At 40.1% G+C, this 17,810-nt stretch overlaps 1 protein-coding gene across 1 annotated transcript in view; it reads left to right on the forward strand.

Moving 5' to 3' along the window:
* The window catches only part of CAP2 (cyclase associated actin cytoskeleton regulatory protein 2), a 106,428-nt gene that overhangs the window by 55,045 nt on the left and 33,573 nt on the right, over positions 1 to 17,810 (forward strand). The window contains exon 5 of the mRNA XM_075270837.1: positions 4,014 to 4,091. Coding sequence (XP_075126938.1) covers positions 4,014 to 4,091 — 78 coding nt within the window. The remainder of the gene's footprint in view (positions 1 to 4,013; positions 4,092 to 17,810) is intronic.

Here is a 17,810-nt window from a genome sequence, read left to right on the forward strand (position 1 = left end):
TCTGCTGCAGTTTCTTATACAGTAAAAAATAAGTCTGTTGCACATAACACCCCGAGGGAAGCCAAGTAAATAACAGTAAATATACAGTATATTACCAGTTAAAAGGGTAACCATTCCTCTGTTACCCATATGATATTAGGTCTTACTGTGCATTCTGTGCCTCTTGCTGACCCATAGATATGTCAGGGAGAGTTTAGAGCCTAGTGAACTGGAATACAGAGAATACGTTCATAGCTAGCTGTCAGCAGAAATGTAAACAATGAGGTCTGAACTACAGCTTGTTGCTCTATTGTACTGAACAAGTAGCACATATAACCCGTTCCCTCCAGGAGGGCCCAGTGAGATAACTGTATACAAAAGCTCAGCCAACATGCACCAATGTGACATTTTTAGGTACATCACTACCTAAAAACTGTACAGCACGGTTTGTGTTCTAGCTAAAGCTTACTCCGTTCTGTATGCTTTCCATGCTTGTTTCATGATGCAATTCCTCCATTTGTTCTTTGTATTTTGTGCTATTTTGTAGTCCTATATTGTAATGTTATATTGTATTGTAGTCAGGGGCGTAACTACCGCCATAGCAGCGGAGGCAACTTCCACAGGGCCCGGGACATTAGGGGCCAGGTGACAACCGCTACTGCTGCTATCATTATACTCGGGGGTCTTTGCAGACCCCCGAGTATAACGATCGGCGGACCAGGAGAGGTAAGAGAACGTAAAAAACACTGTTACTTACCTCTCCACGATCCTGCCAGGCCTCCTTCCTATTTGTCTGCCGTCTCTGACATCACATGAACCCGGCATACTTCCCGGGTCCTATGACGTCCGACGTCATAGAAGAAGGACGGCAGCGGAGAAGACAGCGTAGGAGCCGGGGACAGGTTTTTATTCCCCCGGGTCTCCGATTATTATACTCTGGGGTCTGAAAAAACCCCAGAGTATAATAATTGTTTATGGGTGTCCACTATGGGCTATAATACTGTGTGCAGGGGCCACTAAGGGACATAATACTGTGTGCAGGGGCCACTATGGGACATAATACTGTGCGCATGGGCCACTATGGGGACATAATACTGTGTGCAGGGGCCACTAAGGGACATAATACTGTGTGCAGGGGCCACTATGGGCTATAATACTGTGTGCAGGGGCCACTATGGGACATAATAGTGTGTGCAGGAGACACTATGGGCTATAATACTGTGTGGAGGGGCCACTATGGGACATAATACTGTGTGCAGGGACCACTATGGGGTCATAATACTGTGTGCAGGAGCCACTATGCGCTATAATACTGTGTGATGGGGCCACTATGGGGCATAATATTGTGTGCAGGGGCCACTAATGGACATAATACCATGTGCAGGGGCCACTAAGGGACATAATACTGTGTGCAGGGCTTACTAAGGGACATAATAGAGTGCGGAGGAGGGGGTCGGTTGAGGTCGTCGGTGTCGGTTGGGGGGGGGGCCATGTCAAAAGTTCGCCACGGGGCCCCACCATTCCTAGTTACGCCACTGATTGTAGTAGTTATGTAATAGTCATTCCTCTTCTTGATGTCTCAGTCCTCAATATTATAGAAGAATTACATACAGGTTTTACTATGATTACTTTTTTCAGAAAATCGTTGCTATTGTTACAGTGTATATAAATGGGAACCCCAATATTGAAAATAGCAGTATTCCTCGTACGACTTCAGAAAGGAAAAAGCTATTTAAAGTGAACCTGTCAGATGCTTTCTGCAGCCCTATTTGAGAACAGGATATGGTAGAGAGAGGGAAGCTGAGCTCTGTGATATGTAGCTTTATGTGATGTGAAGTGTGATTGCTAAATAAAAATCCTGAATGAGAGTCCTGCTTACCCTGCCCACACACGGTGATTGACAGACTTGTGTGTACACACATTGATATAGGGAGAGCTCTCAATAACTGTGTGTAGGAAGAGTTAGGCCTCTTTCACATCTGCGTCGGTAATCTGTTCAGGGCAGTCCACATGAGGCCCCCCAACGTACTACTGAACGCATTTGCAAATGGTGTGCAATGAAATCACACGGATCCCCATAGATTATAATGGGGTCCGTGTGCTTGCCGCCAGATCTCCGCAGGGAACAAGCAGACAGGAAAGTACGTACTTCACAATCTACTTTTCTCCTCATAACTCGTGGGGAGATCTCGCGGCAAGCACACGGATCCCATTATAGTCTATGGGGATCCCTGTGCTTTCACTGCACACCGCTTGCAATTGCGTTCGGTAGTCCGTTCGGGGGTCCCCATGTGGACTCGCGGAACAGATTACCGAGTGCAGATGTGAACCAAGGGTAAGTAGGACTATCTGTCTCTTTTAAGAGGCTTGTTAGGATTCGCTTTGTTGTTTTACTTAGAATTGCTGTTTGAAATCATATAAACTTATATATCACAGACATTAAATGCTATGTTTTTATTTTATTGCAAATAGCACCAACATGTTACAAAAATGCTACAAAAAGAAAACCCAAACAAATGTAACATTATTTAGGTCTTATTCACATGTCAAGTCTGGTTCACATCTGCGTTCAGTATTCCGTTCGGGGACCCCATAGACTATAGCGGGGTCCATGTGTTTTCTACGCGGTGTCCGCACGGAAAATGTGGAGAGAAAAGTACTTCATAAACTACTTTCATCTCCACATGACTTGTGTAGACACCACACAGAAAACACATGGACCCCATTATAGCCTATGGGGGTGCGTGTGCTTTCATGCTCACCGCTTGCCAATGCGTTTGGTATTCCATTCGGGGGGTGCCCAAGTGTACTCCCCGAACGAAATACTGAATGCAGATGTGAACCAGGCCTCAGTGTTTTGGTCAGTGATTTGCATCAGTGATTGTGAGTCAAACCCAGGAGAGGGCTGAAGACACAGAACAGGTGCAGATCTTTTCAAAATGACTTTATTTACTGTAGATTCTACTCACTCAAGTCACTGACCAAAACCCCAATGTGGAAATAAGACCTTGCTTCAGAAAACTGTGGTAACTAACTGCTGACATCCACACAAACTCTTAGTTTCTGAAAAATAGCCACCCCAAAATTACTAAAAGATCTTCACATCCTAATAAATTTGTTGCATTTCATTCTATAAATGAAATTGATTAAGATTATTGATCTATAAGGTTTTATTAAAAGGGGTTGTTCAGGCAGAATTTACTTATTCTTTTTTTAATGTTTCTCTATCTATTTGACCCCCAAAATATCTCCCCACCAAACTAACATGTTAACCCATAGCTCTCCTGACCCTCTTGTTTCATGCTTCACTTGATTTGTTGGCTGCCCCCGTGTGTTGCCAATACACGGGCTGTGCTTCCACGGCTCCTTTAATTAAATGAATAGGAGCCATGGAAACATGGGCTGAAAAATAGTTCAGGAATAAGATCTGTCCTATCTGGTTTGGCCCAGACAGTTGGCCCGCACACAGATCCGTAAAAATCACGGTCATGTGTGCAGGACCATAGAAAAGAATGGGTCAGTGTGCTATCCATGAAATGCATGGATAGCACACTGACCCACACCATGGTTGTCTGCAAGGGGTCTTAGGTAAAGGCGCTATGTTGCGGAAAAGCTGATTTTGTTGCAAATTTTTTTAGTTTTTTTTTTGAGCCATGGCCAGGTGTGAATTGAGCAGATGGGAGAAGTATAACTATTTCCCATCCTTTCTGCAGCCACTATTTGGGTTGGCTTTAAACAAGTGGCAAAATCTGCATTAAAAAAGCAGCGTTTCCACACCATGGGGCCATAAGCCTAATAAAAGAGTTCAGCATGCCATAGGAAAAAACATACATCAGTGTTTTTCATCTTGCTACATTTCATACACAGTATTTGTCCATATAGTTAGTTGCATCAGTATAATGAATGGAGAGTACGTATAATATAATACTAGATGCATCAATGCTTCAAAGAATGTGATATTATCTCCTGAAAATGAAAGATACACGCAGAGAATAGCATTGGTGATTGTTACCTTCTTCCCTTATCTCTTCCAGGCTACACTAGTAGAAAATGCTTTTAAAGCTGAACGAGTATTTTTGGTTTTTGCCTCCCAGCACCAGCAGCCCCCAGAGGTAAGATACCATGATATGTTCAAGTGCAATGCACTAATGTATTAGGATATCATTGGCCTTCTAGTGACCGTTAATGGATGTTGCAGATATCACATACAATGTATAGTCCTGTAAATTGTAGCTTGTTGGTTAGGTGCTCGATCAGCTCTTCTTAACCTCCATTTACATACTGAATCACCCTTAGCATGGGAATAAATGATGGTGATAAGTGATGATAATTTAAGGGGACATACCTTATGGTTGCCCATAAAGAATGCTTTATCCCTTCTCTGGAGCTGATCTGCAGGTATTATGTTGCACAACAGGAGATGGTAAGCAGATTCACATATACAGCCATTATAGAAGAAAATTTACTAAGACTGCCCACTTGACAACTCAGAATAAATGACAAGTAAACTGAATCTTTTTCTACAAAGCTATAACCTAAGCTAACCTGAACTTGTGCAATTGGTCAAACTGTTGCAGTGCGATATCACAGAAGACAACAAACACAATGAAAAAGTCTTTGAAAAATGTTTTTCCAATGAATTTTCTTAGGTTTTTGATGTCTTTTGTGATAAGATTTAATGCTGCAGCAGTTTATCCATTGCAGAAGTTCGGGTTAGCTCCTGCTGTAGAATATACTGCCTACAGATCTGACTGCATTTTCTCGATATCCGGTTCCCTGTAAGGTGGTCATGGTGGAGAGGGTCTTCAAGCTTTGGATATGGGGTCACTTATGATGCTAGGTTAATTGATTATAATGGGATCCATCATGTGTCTGTCGTTTTAAAACTGATACCAGCGGATGAAAAAGTGCTCTGTGCATTTCCTCCGCCGTTTTTCAGACTGACATATTTAACAAATATATGCACATAAAACTGGGTTATATATTTATATAAGGGGCAGGTTCAGCATCTAATGTGTTAATAAAATGTAGAAGACAACTATAGGGAGTATGACTGAAGGGTCACATAATACAAGGTGTGTTTATAGTCTGTTACCATGGAAACACATAAATCTGATTAGGAGCTGTAGACACAAAGTCCTAGGATATTTTATACTGTGACTTTTTAGGGTAACAAATGGTGAGAGCAGAGATGGACATCACCTTTAATACTAGATACTTATTTTTTGGAAACAGATTTCCATGTGCCACTCTCAGTATAGTGCCAATGTGGAAATATATGGTCATCTCATTAATTCTGCCTAAACTTAATGGCTTAATCTACAGAGTCTTTGTTGAACCCAAACAGGAAAACTAACCATTAGCTTATCAAAATTCAGAGGGATGAGAAAAGCTAATGAAGATGACAGCACATGTGCGCATGCCAGAGAAAAGGGGTAATTCTGTCATTCAGCTGTCTAGACTGTTTGCTTTAGTAATGTAAAGCTGTGAATGAACCATTGAGTCAGAGCTAAGGCCGAGAAGCTTTGCACAGATTCATAGACAGCAGAGTGGAGACTGAGAGGATTTGCTGTGCTGTTCAGTGTCACACAAGGTGACTTCATATTATATATTAAAACAAAACCAAATCTAAATATGTCTCTAATTCTGTCTAAACCTCACATTTCAGTATCCAAAGCTTTTTGTGTGCTGCACCCCAATCACATTACTTCCCCAACATCTACAGTTTAGAGAGTGCCCTCAAAGCCCATCATTTGGGACAGACCAATAATATTCCTTAATCCCTGATTATTATTACAGCACATACGGTAAGATTATTATTAGTATAATTAATAATAGAATGTTTATTGTCGGAACGTGTAGCCTGCATACCATGGCTATCCACTTAAAGGTGACCTTCCACCATCTCTATATAATCCATAACCTTACAATTTACAGTACAACTGTCCTGAATTCTTTGTATATTAACAATAGCATGTTCTAGTCCAGTCCACTTAGAATAGATTAGTCATTGGTGTGACCTCACTCCAGCTCCAGTTAATAGCTTATCAGTATAACCATCCTGTTCTGTTTTTAGAACTACATTTTTCTCTGGAAAAGAACCATAAACTTGCATTTGAAACCATGACCTCATATAAATAAGTTAACATAGTTGCTGAAAATAAGATTGGTCGAATGAAAATTTTCCAATACACTTTGCGTATGATATATACACATTATGCCTTAAAGGGGTTGTCCGGGATAAAATGCTAATTTTACAGTAATCTGAACACCCTCCCCCCGACCCCCCTGACTACTTTCTAGTTACTTTAGCAAAAATGTATATTTACCCATATCCCTGGGGCGGTCATGTGACTGCCCCAGGCACATGTTCTGATTATCCGGTGACGTTATGTTTCCCCGTTTCCGCCCACCATCATACTTACCTGTCTTCCTATCCAGACTTCCTTCTGTGAGGATAGCTTCTTCTCTTCTCTGACATCTGTAGGTGCAGACACAATAGAGACAGAGTCCTAGCATTGTGCTGTAGCCGGCACTCCATTTTTCTTGCCTCCCACGCCAGCATAGTAAAGATAGAGTAATGACTACAGGGCAATGCTGGGACTATTGCGCATGCACCGGCAGACGTCGAAGAAGAGGAGCAGCCATCTCTACAGAAGGAAGTCTGAAAAGGTAGACAGGTAAGTGTGATGGGGAGCTGAGTTGGTTAGTTTGGAAGGTCTAGTAGTGGGTGGGATAGCTAGGGAGACAGGGAAGGGGTGTTAGAGAGTGAGAGAGGGAGGAAGTTAGAGGGAGGTAGTGTGAGTCAGCCTTCAACTATCATAATGCAATGCATGAGCTAAGACAACAGAAAGCTACACCATATAAACAAATGGAGAGGATGCCAGGAACTCCCAGAGAAACCCAGAAATCATTCAAAACACCACTAAAGGTATTTGGGTGCACATATTAATCCAGTAATAGCACTAACCGACCTCTTTTAAATAAGATAACCCCATTAACTTCATCCACTCATTATATAGTTACACAATGTTTTGGACACGTGTTGCACAAGAAAAGGTCACCATGTCATCCTGATATGAATATATTTTACTGTCATTTCTACCAAAAGTGAACTTTTATAGATAGAAATTGTGCTTTAGACAAAAAAAAAATATTTTATTTCTACATTCCCACATTCATAGCCTGTGCAGCCATAACTTTTTTTTATTTATATATCAATATCATTGTATACGGGATTTTTTATTTTACAAGGAGAGCTGAAATAAATATTTGATATTTACCTTTATTATGCGATAAATGCACAAAATCAAGTGCGCCAATTTTATATATGCAGTTTATTGTTCACCATGTTCACTGTATTGTACAGGTTGTACCAAATGCAACAAATGTAACAAATATGTTTATTTATGGTGTTGCGATGTCTCTTTAACAAACTCTATTTAAAAGGTGTATTATTAAGAATGTGTTTATGGTAATTCATTGTGCCATTATCTTTTTTATAAATGTGACTAAACAAAAAGCTGGAGTTTTTACTTTTCAGTTTAATGAGATTTTTAGGCACTGAAAACTTTCTCAAACAGTTGCCTGTGACTCACTATTAATATTCCTCCCTCTCCTGCAGTAGGTCTAGGGATTGAGTCCTGGCAGAGATGAGGTGCAAAATAGGCAGAGAATTTTTTAAAATATATAGAGTCATCTGCTAAACAAAATCCGGGTGCCAGATGGTCCCTGTGATGGATGAGAATATACACGAGATGCTAGAACATAGCAATGTCCTGTGTAGATTCTCCTACATGAGCATGCAAAGTAGACAGCAGTAATGCATCCTGGTATATGACTTCATTTTCCACTGCAGTATAGCCATGACTGCATACCGATGCAGGGTATTGGCCAGATGAATGGGCCTAATCAGCAGGGAGCCTTGGCTGCAGAATCCGTGGCAAGATCAAGCAGGACACTTATTTTTTCCACAGCAAATTCCTACGTGTGAACATACCCTAAGGCCGGGGCCCAACGTTGTGTAAATGCCACAATTTGGCCATGGCGAATGGTGAATCCCATCCACACATTGTTGAAATATATGCGGAGTAGTTACATTGAGATTTCCAAAACCACAATGGTTTTGGAAATCACAATGTATGTCATTATTCTTATGGAAATACCATCAATTTCCCTATTGGTATAATTGAAGCATAAAGTTTGCAGAGGAAATTGCTGCAGGCTTTTTGTGAAAAGCACACTAGGAAAAAGGGTTATGCCTGAGGCCAGGGCCCCACGGGCTGGAAACGCCGCGATTTGCCCGCAGCAGAGACGCTGTGGGAAAAATTGCGGCGTTGTACAGTGCTTGCAAAGTGGATAGGATTCATGCGAATCCCATCCCCACTTTGCGGAAAAGATTGCAGCGTTGCGGCTTTGTAAATCGCAGCATGTCAATTATATCTACGGAAACGCTGGTGGCTTTCTCTCAGATATAATGTTAAGTGAAAGTCCGCAGAGAAAAACTGAACTTTCTATTAAAAGCGCTGTGGAAAGAACCGCAATGCATTCACGCAGCGGTTCTTCCCGCAGCGCATTAGTGCTGTGGATGCGGCCCGTGGGGCTTTAGCCTGAGGATGAGTTCAAACAGAGGTTTTTGCAGAAGGATTTTGAGGTAGAATCTGCCTCACAATCTTCCTCAAATAATGCCTCTCATTCATTTCAATACAAGTCAGTAGCAAATTTGTTTCAAAATCAGCTAGAGGGGTAAAAAAAATCAGCAGGACCTTTCTTGAAAAAAAAATTTCACATAACGTTTTTTCCACATCCCATTGATTTCAATGGGTTTTTGTTGTGTTTCTTTATGCGGTTTCTGCAAAAAACATCATAAAACACTAATATTGTTTTAAAGTGAAGTTTCCAGGTCCGTACAGTGTGCTAGAGAGAAAAAAAAAAGTGTCAAAAACCACATTTAAATAAAAAAAAAAAAAAGCGTCAGGGTCCATTCACACGGAGTAAACGCGCACTCATTTTGGCAAAATACACGTGTAAAAATAAGACTCCCATTGACTTCAATTACATTTTTTTAACATGTGTAAAAAAAAAAAAAAAAAAAAAAAAAAAAAAAAAACACGTCAAAATACACATGTAAAATGTCATTGAAGTCAATGGGAGTCTTATTTTTACACGTGTACTCTTTACATATGTATTTTTCCAAAATGACTACGCATTTACTTCGTGTGAATGAACCCTAAGAAAACTTTCCTAATTCCTGAGGCAGATTTTTTCAGCCTGTAAAAAACTCTCTGAACATAAATGACTGCAAGCACAGAGGAATTGATACAGAAATTGTAAACATTATATACATGTTATTCTAGAAAGAATAGCCTTTATATGCAAAAACCGTAATATATAGAGATGAGCGAGTAGTGTTCGATCGAGTAGGTGTTCGATCGAATACTACGGTATTCGAAATACTCGTACTCGATCGAACACTACTAGCTGTTTGAAGTTTAAGGTTCGATGCAGAACCAGCGTTGATTGGCAGAATGCTATACATTCTGCCAATCAACACTGGTTCTTCTCTTACCTTTAGAAGTCTTCTCCGTGCAGTGTCCCCGCGGCATCTTCCGGCTGGAATTCACTCTGCCTAGGCATGCGGCCTAGGCAGAGCCGATTTCGCATGCGCGGCATGCCCTCGCATGTGCAGTCGGCTCTGCTCAGGCGTCGGGCCGGGCAGAGCCGCCTGCGCATGCGCAGTCGGCTCTGCCTAGGCCCCGATGCCTAGGCAGAGTGAATTCCAGCCGGAAGAAGACGCGGGGACGCTGCGTCGGGAGAAGACTTCAAGGAGAATCCAGCCCGACCGCCACTCGTGGACTTGGTAAGTATAATTTTATCGAATTTTGCATACCCCTGAAACGAGCATTTTCCCCCCCATAGACTATAATGGGGTTCGAAATCCATTCAAACAGTCGAACAGTGTGCGGCTGTTCGAATCGGATTTCGAACCTCGGACATTTTAGTGTCCGCTCATCTCTAGTAATATACTTTAATATTGTTCCAGTGTGGGTCTTATTACTATCTACTGTATAATATGTAAATGAGTATGCATATGAGGAAAACACATTAAATGATAGAGACCTGCTTCACATTGTTTTCTATAATGATCTGTAGATCTCTTTGACCATTTGAAATGCTGAGAGTTTATTTCTTCCCTTTAAAGACATCACATGTAGCAGATGTAATACCACCATTACTATAATAATAACAGCATAGACATGACATAACCTACTAGCATATGATAACCCATAAATACATCCTTGTCATGTTACACGTTTCTATAATAAATGGTGTAACTAGATATGGCATTCCTTAGTAGATCATGCAGTATATTTAGGAGCATGAATCGTGAGAGTCCTTATTTCTGAAGGTCTTCTCATTTTTAGCCACAAACAATGGAGCATGTTGGATTATACCAGCTGCTTTATATACAACATTTATGAACCTGTTTCTATCACAATGAAAATGAAATAACTAAGTTTGAGTAGGTGACCCCATATAGTGATAAAACTGAATAGGTGGAATTTATGATCTCCCCTAAATGGAGTATAAAATTCTAATTTTTACAGGAACCTTTTTTTCTCACAATTTTTTTCAATTTACAAATGTCCTGAAAATTAGACAGAATGTAGATGGCTAAAGGCATAGGCTGTGCCTACCAAATCTAATCTAAATTGCTGCAGTTTGCCATAAATTATAGCTTACATGTATGCCAGTATGCTCACTGTTTTCACGAATATTTTTTCTGCAATTTCCCTGTCCTCCTTAGTGTTTAGTGACTTCTGCCTGGCCATGTATGCAAACACAGAGCTATACAATGTACATTGGATAATGAGTTGTTAAGGCCGGGGCCCCATGTGGCATAAACAATGGCGTTTTACAGTCCCTCCAAAGTGGATGTGGTTCTAGAGAATCCCATCCACACATTGCAGAAAAATACCAGCAGCAGAAATCCTGCGATTTCCAAAACTGTTGCGTTTTTTTGAAATCATAGCATGTCAATTATACCGACAGAAAGACTGGTGGTTTCCCTGTAGGTATAATTGAAGCAGAAAGTCTGCAGAGAAAAACTCTGCAGACTTTCTGTAAAAAGCGCTGTGGATACAACTGCGATGTAATTCCGCTGCAGTTTTTCCCGTGGTGCTTTTTTGCTGCGGCCCGTTACCTGAGGCCTTAGCCTAAAGTGGCTTCAGGTCTGTCCCTGTGCAGACACAACTACATCCATTAAGAGGTATATAAGGTTGCTATACCTGCAACTTCTCGGAAAGTTGTCTGTTATGCTGTACAGGTCACTGCTTGTAAAGTCCAGATTTTATCACAATGGGGGAACTTATAAACACATGAGACACTTTTATTGCACAGCCATTTTGTACCCAAAAATGTGCAACTTTGTCCTTTTTCTGCCACTCCTACCACTTTGTGGAATCAGCAGGGTGCAGAACATGGACGGTTGGAACTGGGATGCCTCAGCCTGACAGATTTACTCTAGGTTCACACCTGGGCTTGGGTTTCTGTTCATTGAATCCATTTCGGGACACATAGAACACAAACCCAATCCACTTAAAAAGCAGTTACCCCTGGAAACCCACAGTCCCTTTACACTATAGTGGGTTCCAACGGGTTACCACTGCGTTTCTGCTCAAAAATGCAGAAAGAAAAATTCTGCTTGCAGGACTTTTCTCTCCACATTTTTTCAAGTGGATTCAGGGACAGTATCTCTGAGAGGAAACCAAGCTCTGGTGTGAACCCAGCCTTACTATAGCTTACACCAGAAAAATGTAAATATCAGTCTTTATTAAGTTTCCCCAATGTACACTTGATGTGCTGAAACCATGTAACATATGATGAAACATGATCGCCCCTAGCTTTTCATAGTCAAATGTAACTGTTCATGACACACCAGCCAACACTGGTAACACCCCTTTTTTTTCTCAGTTACATAGTCTATATTGCTTCATATAACATTTACTACTTGTGCCATTCTAAGAATCAGTTTGTTTGTTTTTGGGGCGTAATATGTCAGACCCTACAGAGCTCCACAGGGAATGTTTGTTGTTGCTGTACACCTGGTAAGGACTTCTCTGCCCTGAGTTGATGATTGTGTCGAGGTCCACTGGCTCCATGATCACATCTCAGTATGCAAAGCCAGGCAAAACATATCCAGACAGAAGTAGCTAATGGTGAAAAGTCAAAGGATGATGCAAGGGACAGAAGAGCACTTTGTTGAATTGTTGGTCCTTCGAATTACTACAGTGAAATGCATCAGGCAGGTATTGCACAAAGATGATATCCATGCTGCAATAGCCAAACCAAAGTCAAGCTTTGACTTTTGACCACAGCTGCTTCTGTCTGAGGATATTTTACCAGTACATACATACAGAGAACTGGTCAAAGAACCAGTAACCTTGACACACCCATCAGCTCAGGTCATAGACGGCTCTGCTAGGCAAGCAATAATTGGTCCCCTTTGGAACTCTGTCAGGTCAGACATATCACACCCCTAAATCAAGTAAACAGATCTTTAGAATAGAACAAGTAACAACATTTATCAATAGTGATATAAGCTGATATGGCAGCAAGTGTTAAACTTAAATAGGGGTGCTCACATTATTTTGTCCGGCTTCTGTAGCTACATTACCCCTTTTAGTTAATTGTTTTGCATTCTTTGTTTTCATGCACTGATTCTCTCATAATAAAATGAAACATGTTTATATGCCTTTGAGAATAAAGAGTACAGTGTGCCTCTGTCAGAGACCTTGTGTCCTGCATACATTGCGAAATGATCCTGCGCTGCTAATATAATTCCAGCTGGCATACCAATCCTGCAGCAACTGTAATAAGTTACTGTGCAGAGGACCTGCTCTGTGACTTTTTATGGTCATGTTCTATATTTGTATGTGCGATGGGAACAGTCAGATGGCTTTCTTACCTGATACAAATGTTTATGTGTACCAACTAGTAGTTGCTTGAAGTACAAAACAGAGATACTCCCAGCCATTACAATAAAGCACTGTAAAAGGCAGACATTCCTGCCGAGTACATTTTAATATGAAATAATCTCCTATCATTATCAGGCTGCTCTCTTGTAATGAAAGCGGTTTATAAATAGAAGTGGAAGGGCACTTTGTAAAAACATTTGTTATATCCCAACATGACCCGCTTGCTAGTACACCATTCTTCTATCACATGTCCTTCCAGGATCCAACTTTTTACAAACTAGGTAGTACCTTTATATACTGTACACCCTTAAAAGTCTAAGTAGTATACAAATGAAAAATATTCTGCTGCGATGGATAAATGTCACCAAATGTCTGAGATACTTCTATCTACTATTAGGATCCAGACAGACCACCCAGAAATGCCATCAAAACTAAAGAAATCAGCTCTGAATCTCAAGTATTGCTTGAGAATAGCAGTGTTTAGTATCAGGAAATGTAGTTGTCAGTCTCTTGTCTGCTCTGACATCTTGTACTTTCAGTGAACCTATTTACTTTAGAATTTACAGTGTCTATTATGTGATCTTGCTTGTTGAAACTGCAAACATGGTCAATCCAGCAACAATGGGGAAACCTTTTTGCACTGATGAATGGAAGAATAAAGGTACACCCATATTAAGGGGACTTTACATGAGTACACAAATATTGCTATATATTTGTAGATTATGATAATTAAAAACATTCATATGTATTATAGTGTAAATTGTAAATGCAACATGTTTGAACATATCCTTGTGAGGGTATGAAATTCAAGATACAATATATAAATATATTTTTTTTATACATGCATATTCAGTGTATACATACATGTATATATAAAGCATATCTTGACTTCTAGACCTTCATAAGGATCTACACCTACTCATATGGTTAAACATTATAAAAAAGAGGTTGCAGGACACTAGTGAGTACATTCTTCCCTGTCCCTGAATCAGGATATAAAATATTACAACCTTGTTTCCTTTATAACTAAGCTGCAGCTTTGGTTCATAAAGAATTGTCCTATACTTATTGAACAAGCTTGGGCAAAATTCAGGGTTAATTTGTAAAAATCAATGGATGGTTACAATGAGTCACCATGTGGAGCAGCACTTACCTCTTGTTCTAAACAATCTTAACAAACTCTGTAATAAAGCAGAAGTGTTTACCTCAAAGAATCCTCAAGTAATCTGAAGCAACTGTACCCTGTCTGAAATGACAAGACATTTCATGGAGCACATGCCTCAGTCATGCAGGAGGTTTTTCCAGATCACTTCTGCATCTCTTCTACAATGGGCTTTTTGCCTTGAGATTAGCTGTAGTATAAATGAACATTTTACACAGTTCTACATAAAAATATACGCTGTAACATTCCAGGTTATATATATATTATGATAGATGGGTTTCACTACTAGCTTTGAGGAATATGCCGCTGCCTGGAATGGCTGATAGCTGCAAATTGAAAGTAGCATAAGCAAATGCTTGCCATGGCCAACAGTGGCGAAAAGCCATAAATTTCAGTGTTTCGCGCAGACTCATTTCACTTTGTATTTTTAACTATTTACCCCTCCCCCAATCCAGTAGTTCAGTTGTTAATGTTGAAATCGTTCATATGGCCACGTCAGTTATTCAAAGTCTAATGTATATGGCCAGCTTCACATTACTGTCCACCATTTACATTAGATCAATGAACCATGATCCATCCAATAATGGTTGGGTTGATGTTACCTATAAGGACTGACACATCTGACACGGTATACATGTGCCCTTCTTTGTCATCCAAATTAGATCATGTATGTTGTTTTAGAGGTAATAGGATCTGTGATAGGAACCAACTGAACTAAAAATGTTAAAATAACAGCTTAGTGGTCTCTCATATGTTTATAAGTTGTGCTACATTTATGAGGAGATATTACATGACTGTGATGCATTAGCACCAAGAAAATTACATCCAGAAGACACGCTCAGCACATGACCTCCAGTACGTGCATTAAAAGGTGAAGTTTGCAAAATGATCCATTCTTACAAGCACTAATGTATGTTTTCTTACAGGGCTCAATGGCTGAAATTGCCATGTCACTTGTAGTCATGCTATTTTAAGTAAAGAATCTGGGACAAGGGTATGAAACTGAGCCATAAAACTCTGACTGCGTGACAGGTGCAGAGAATGTACAACACATAGACATCTCGGTGATAAAAAGAGCAGCAGCTGGGATTTCTCATTTACAACTGGAATATATTGAGCTGAGTGACTCTTCATTATCAATCACTGATAGGCTCTTTCTGGAGTCACAGCTGTTGGTCCTGCACTTGTACTGGGTTACACTGTCTGCTGGTGACTTGTGATTGTCAGTTGTCACTGTCATCTGTAAGTAGCTATTGTACTGCAGTGTATTAATGGATACAACCTCTTCTTTTTTATCTCTAGAGTTCACTTGTGTCATGACACAGATACCATATTATCATCTACATGAATTTAGGATGGTGAACCTGCAAAGCCCTGCATACTGATGCTGCCTCTCAGTGCAAATATGCTGGTCCTAAAAAAACAACTTCTTCATCCCCATATAACCCAGTATTCCCTTATACAATTAAGTTCCTAGCAGGCGTTCATAAATGTGAAATCATAACAAGTTTTACCAACCGGAAGCTTCTTTGAGGTAGATCTGAAAATTCCCAAGTAGTGAAATCATGTTATAGGGGTTCCACTCCACTTTAAGGGCCTTGACACAATGTATAAAATGTCATTATCAGTGAATTTATCACATGGTGACAAGAAATTAGAATAATGGTCATAATTTGAGGTTATAAGGTTAGTTTCACACTTGCCCCAGGTTCTCCATCGTTTGGGTCTGCTGGGGTACCCCATAGGGTTATATTTACACACGTTGCAGATATGTTGCAAAAATTTCTGAAAATCAGTTCCACTCAGCTAAGGCTGGGTTTACACCAGCGCTTGAACTCTATTTGGGGTTTCCATCACTGAACTCGCTTAAAAAATGCATTGCAAAAAGCCTTTTTGGGCGAAAACCAGGGCAAAACCTGGCAAATTCCTTTATAGTCTATGGCCTATGCGGTTTTCCACAGGTAACCACTTTAAGTGGATTAGGTGTACCCCCCGAACGGAAACCTGAACGCAGGTGTGAACCTAGCGTTAGTGGAGTTGTTTTAATATCAAGTACACATATCACCTCTGGCCTATTTCCAATTTCCTGCCTGTGAATATTCCCTAATAGGTTTTGTGATGAGAGTGGCCTTATCAGCAATGTCTGGGAAACTGAAGTTCTCCTACTGTTCAACAGAAAACACAGTGTTTTTTTCATCAGGAGCCATAAAGAACATATCAAACAATTATAAAGAAACAATTTCTTAAAAGAAGAAAAAGAACTCTCTCTCTCTTCGAGTGACACAGTGTTCAGCTATGCTTCTGTGCACGCTTTCAAGACAAATTTTCTTCCTGGATAAGTGGCTCAGGGCCAGAGTCACCATCATTTTTATGCCTTTGGTCTTCATCAAATTGACAACACTACCAAAATATTATGGCTTTTTGGTTGTTTAAAAGCAAGGAACCCTAATATAGTTAAGGCTGCAAATAAACTCTTTAAAAATGAACCTGGGGGGATAGTGTACACAGTTCCCACCACAACCCTCTGTCTGTTCAAACAGTCTGACCCTGGCACAGTGAATATATGCAAACAGAAGGAAAAGCAGTAGTAAAATAAATTCTTGGTCGTGAAGTTGTCATCATTAGAGGAGTTAAATCATTACATTGCCTGGAAAACGTTACCTCTGTGCTGTGCTCAGCCCAGTCACCATGAAATAAATGCACGGAAACAGAAATGTAATTTAGTATCATGTACTGAGCAATAAAACATGGTCATATATGTATACCTTAGTATTCACTGAGGGACTAGAAACCTAAAACTTAAAGGGGCTCTATCATTGGGAAAACTCATTTTTAACTAAACATATACTTGCATAGCCTTTAGAAAGGCTATTCTACACATCCCTTTTGTATGTTAATCCCCTCAGTCGTTTTTGAATGAGCCCGCTTTTATTCATAATTATTCATATTTTTAATCACTAAGAAAGGAATGGAGTGGTGCTTTAGTATCTGAAATATCCCTATAGAAAGTCTTGCTGTATCCTCAGTTTAAAAAAATGTAATTTAGAAAAATTATACTTCCCCATTGATGAATTTTCCTAGAACATGTGCAATTCTGCAGTAAAGCTGGGGCAATATACCTTGACTACAGTATGCAAGTACCCATTGATCAACGTATACACGGTGACACTGAGATGTATTGTGCATATGCTGAAAGCACCAGTCGTATCAAACTAGTCTCTCGGGAAATATATAAATGCATCTTTTTTAAAAAACGGGCATGGGCAGGCTTTCTATAGGGATATTTAGGAAACTGATCCGTAAGGACCTGTTGACAACAATAATTGAAACTAATGTGAGGGAAACAAACTATCATACAAAACTTATCACCATTATTGTAACATACATATACATCATTGCTTGTCACTTGTTATGAGCACTTTATCTGTATGTATAACATGAAATTGAAGCTCTTGGGACCCCAGTGCTAAACCACTATATCATGTGCTATAAAAGGTGCAATATAAATTTTGCTATTGTCTATGGTGAAATATCGAAAGTAATATAAGCTCAGTGGTTAGCACTGCAGCCTTGCAGCACTGGAGTCCTGGGTTCAAATCTTGCTCGTGTTTGTGTGGGTTTTCTCCGGGTACTCCGGTTTCCTCCCACACACCAAAGACATACTGATAGGGAATATAGATTGTGAGCCCTAT

This window comes from Leptodactylus fuscus, chromosome 4 (genome assembly GCF_031893055.1).
Source record: "Leptodactylus fuscus isolate aLepFus1 chromosome 4, aLepFus1.hap2, whole genome shotgun sequence".
NCBI lineage: Eukaryota > Metazoa > Chordata > Amphibia > Anura > Leptodactylidae > Leptodactylus > Leptodactylus fuscus.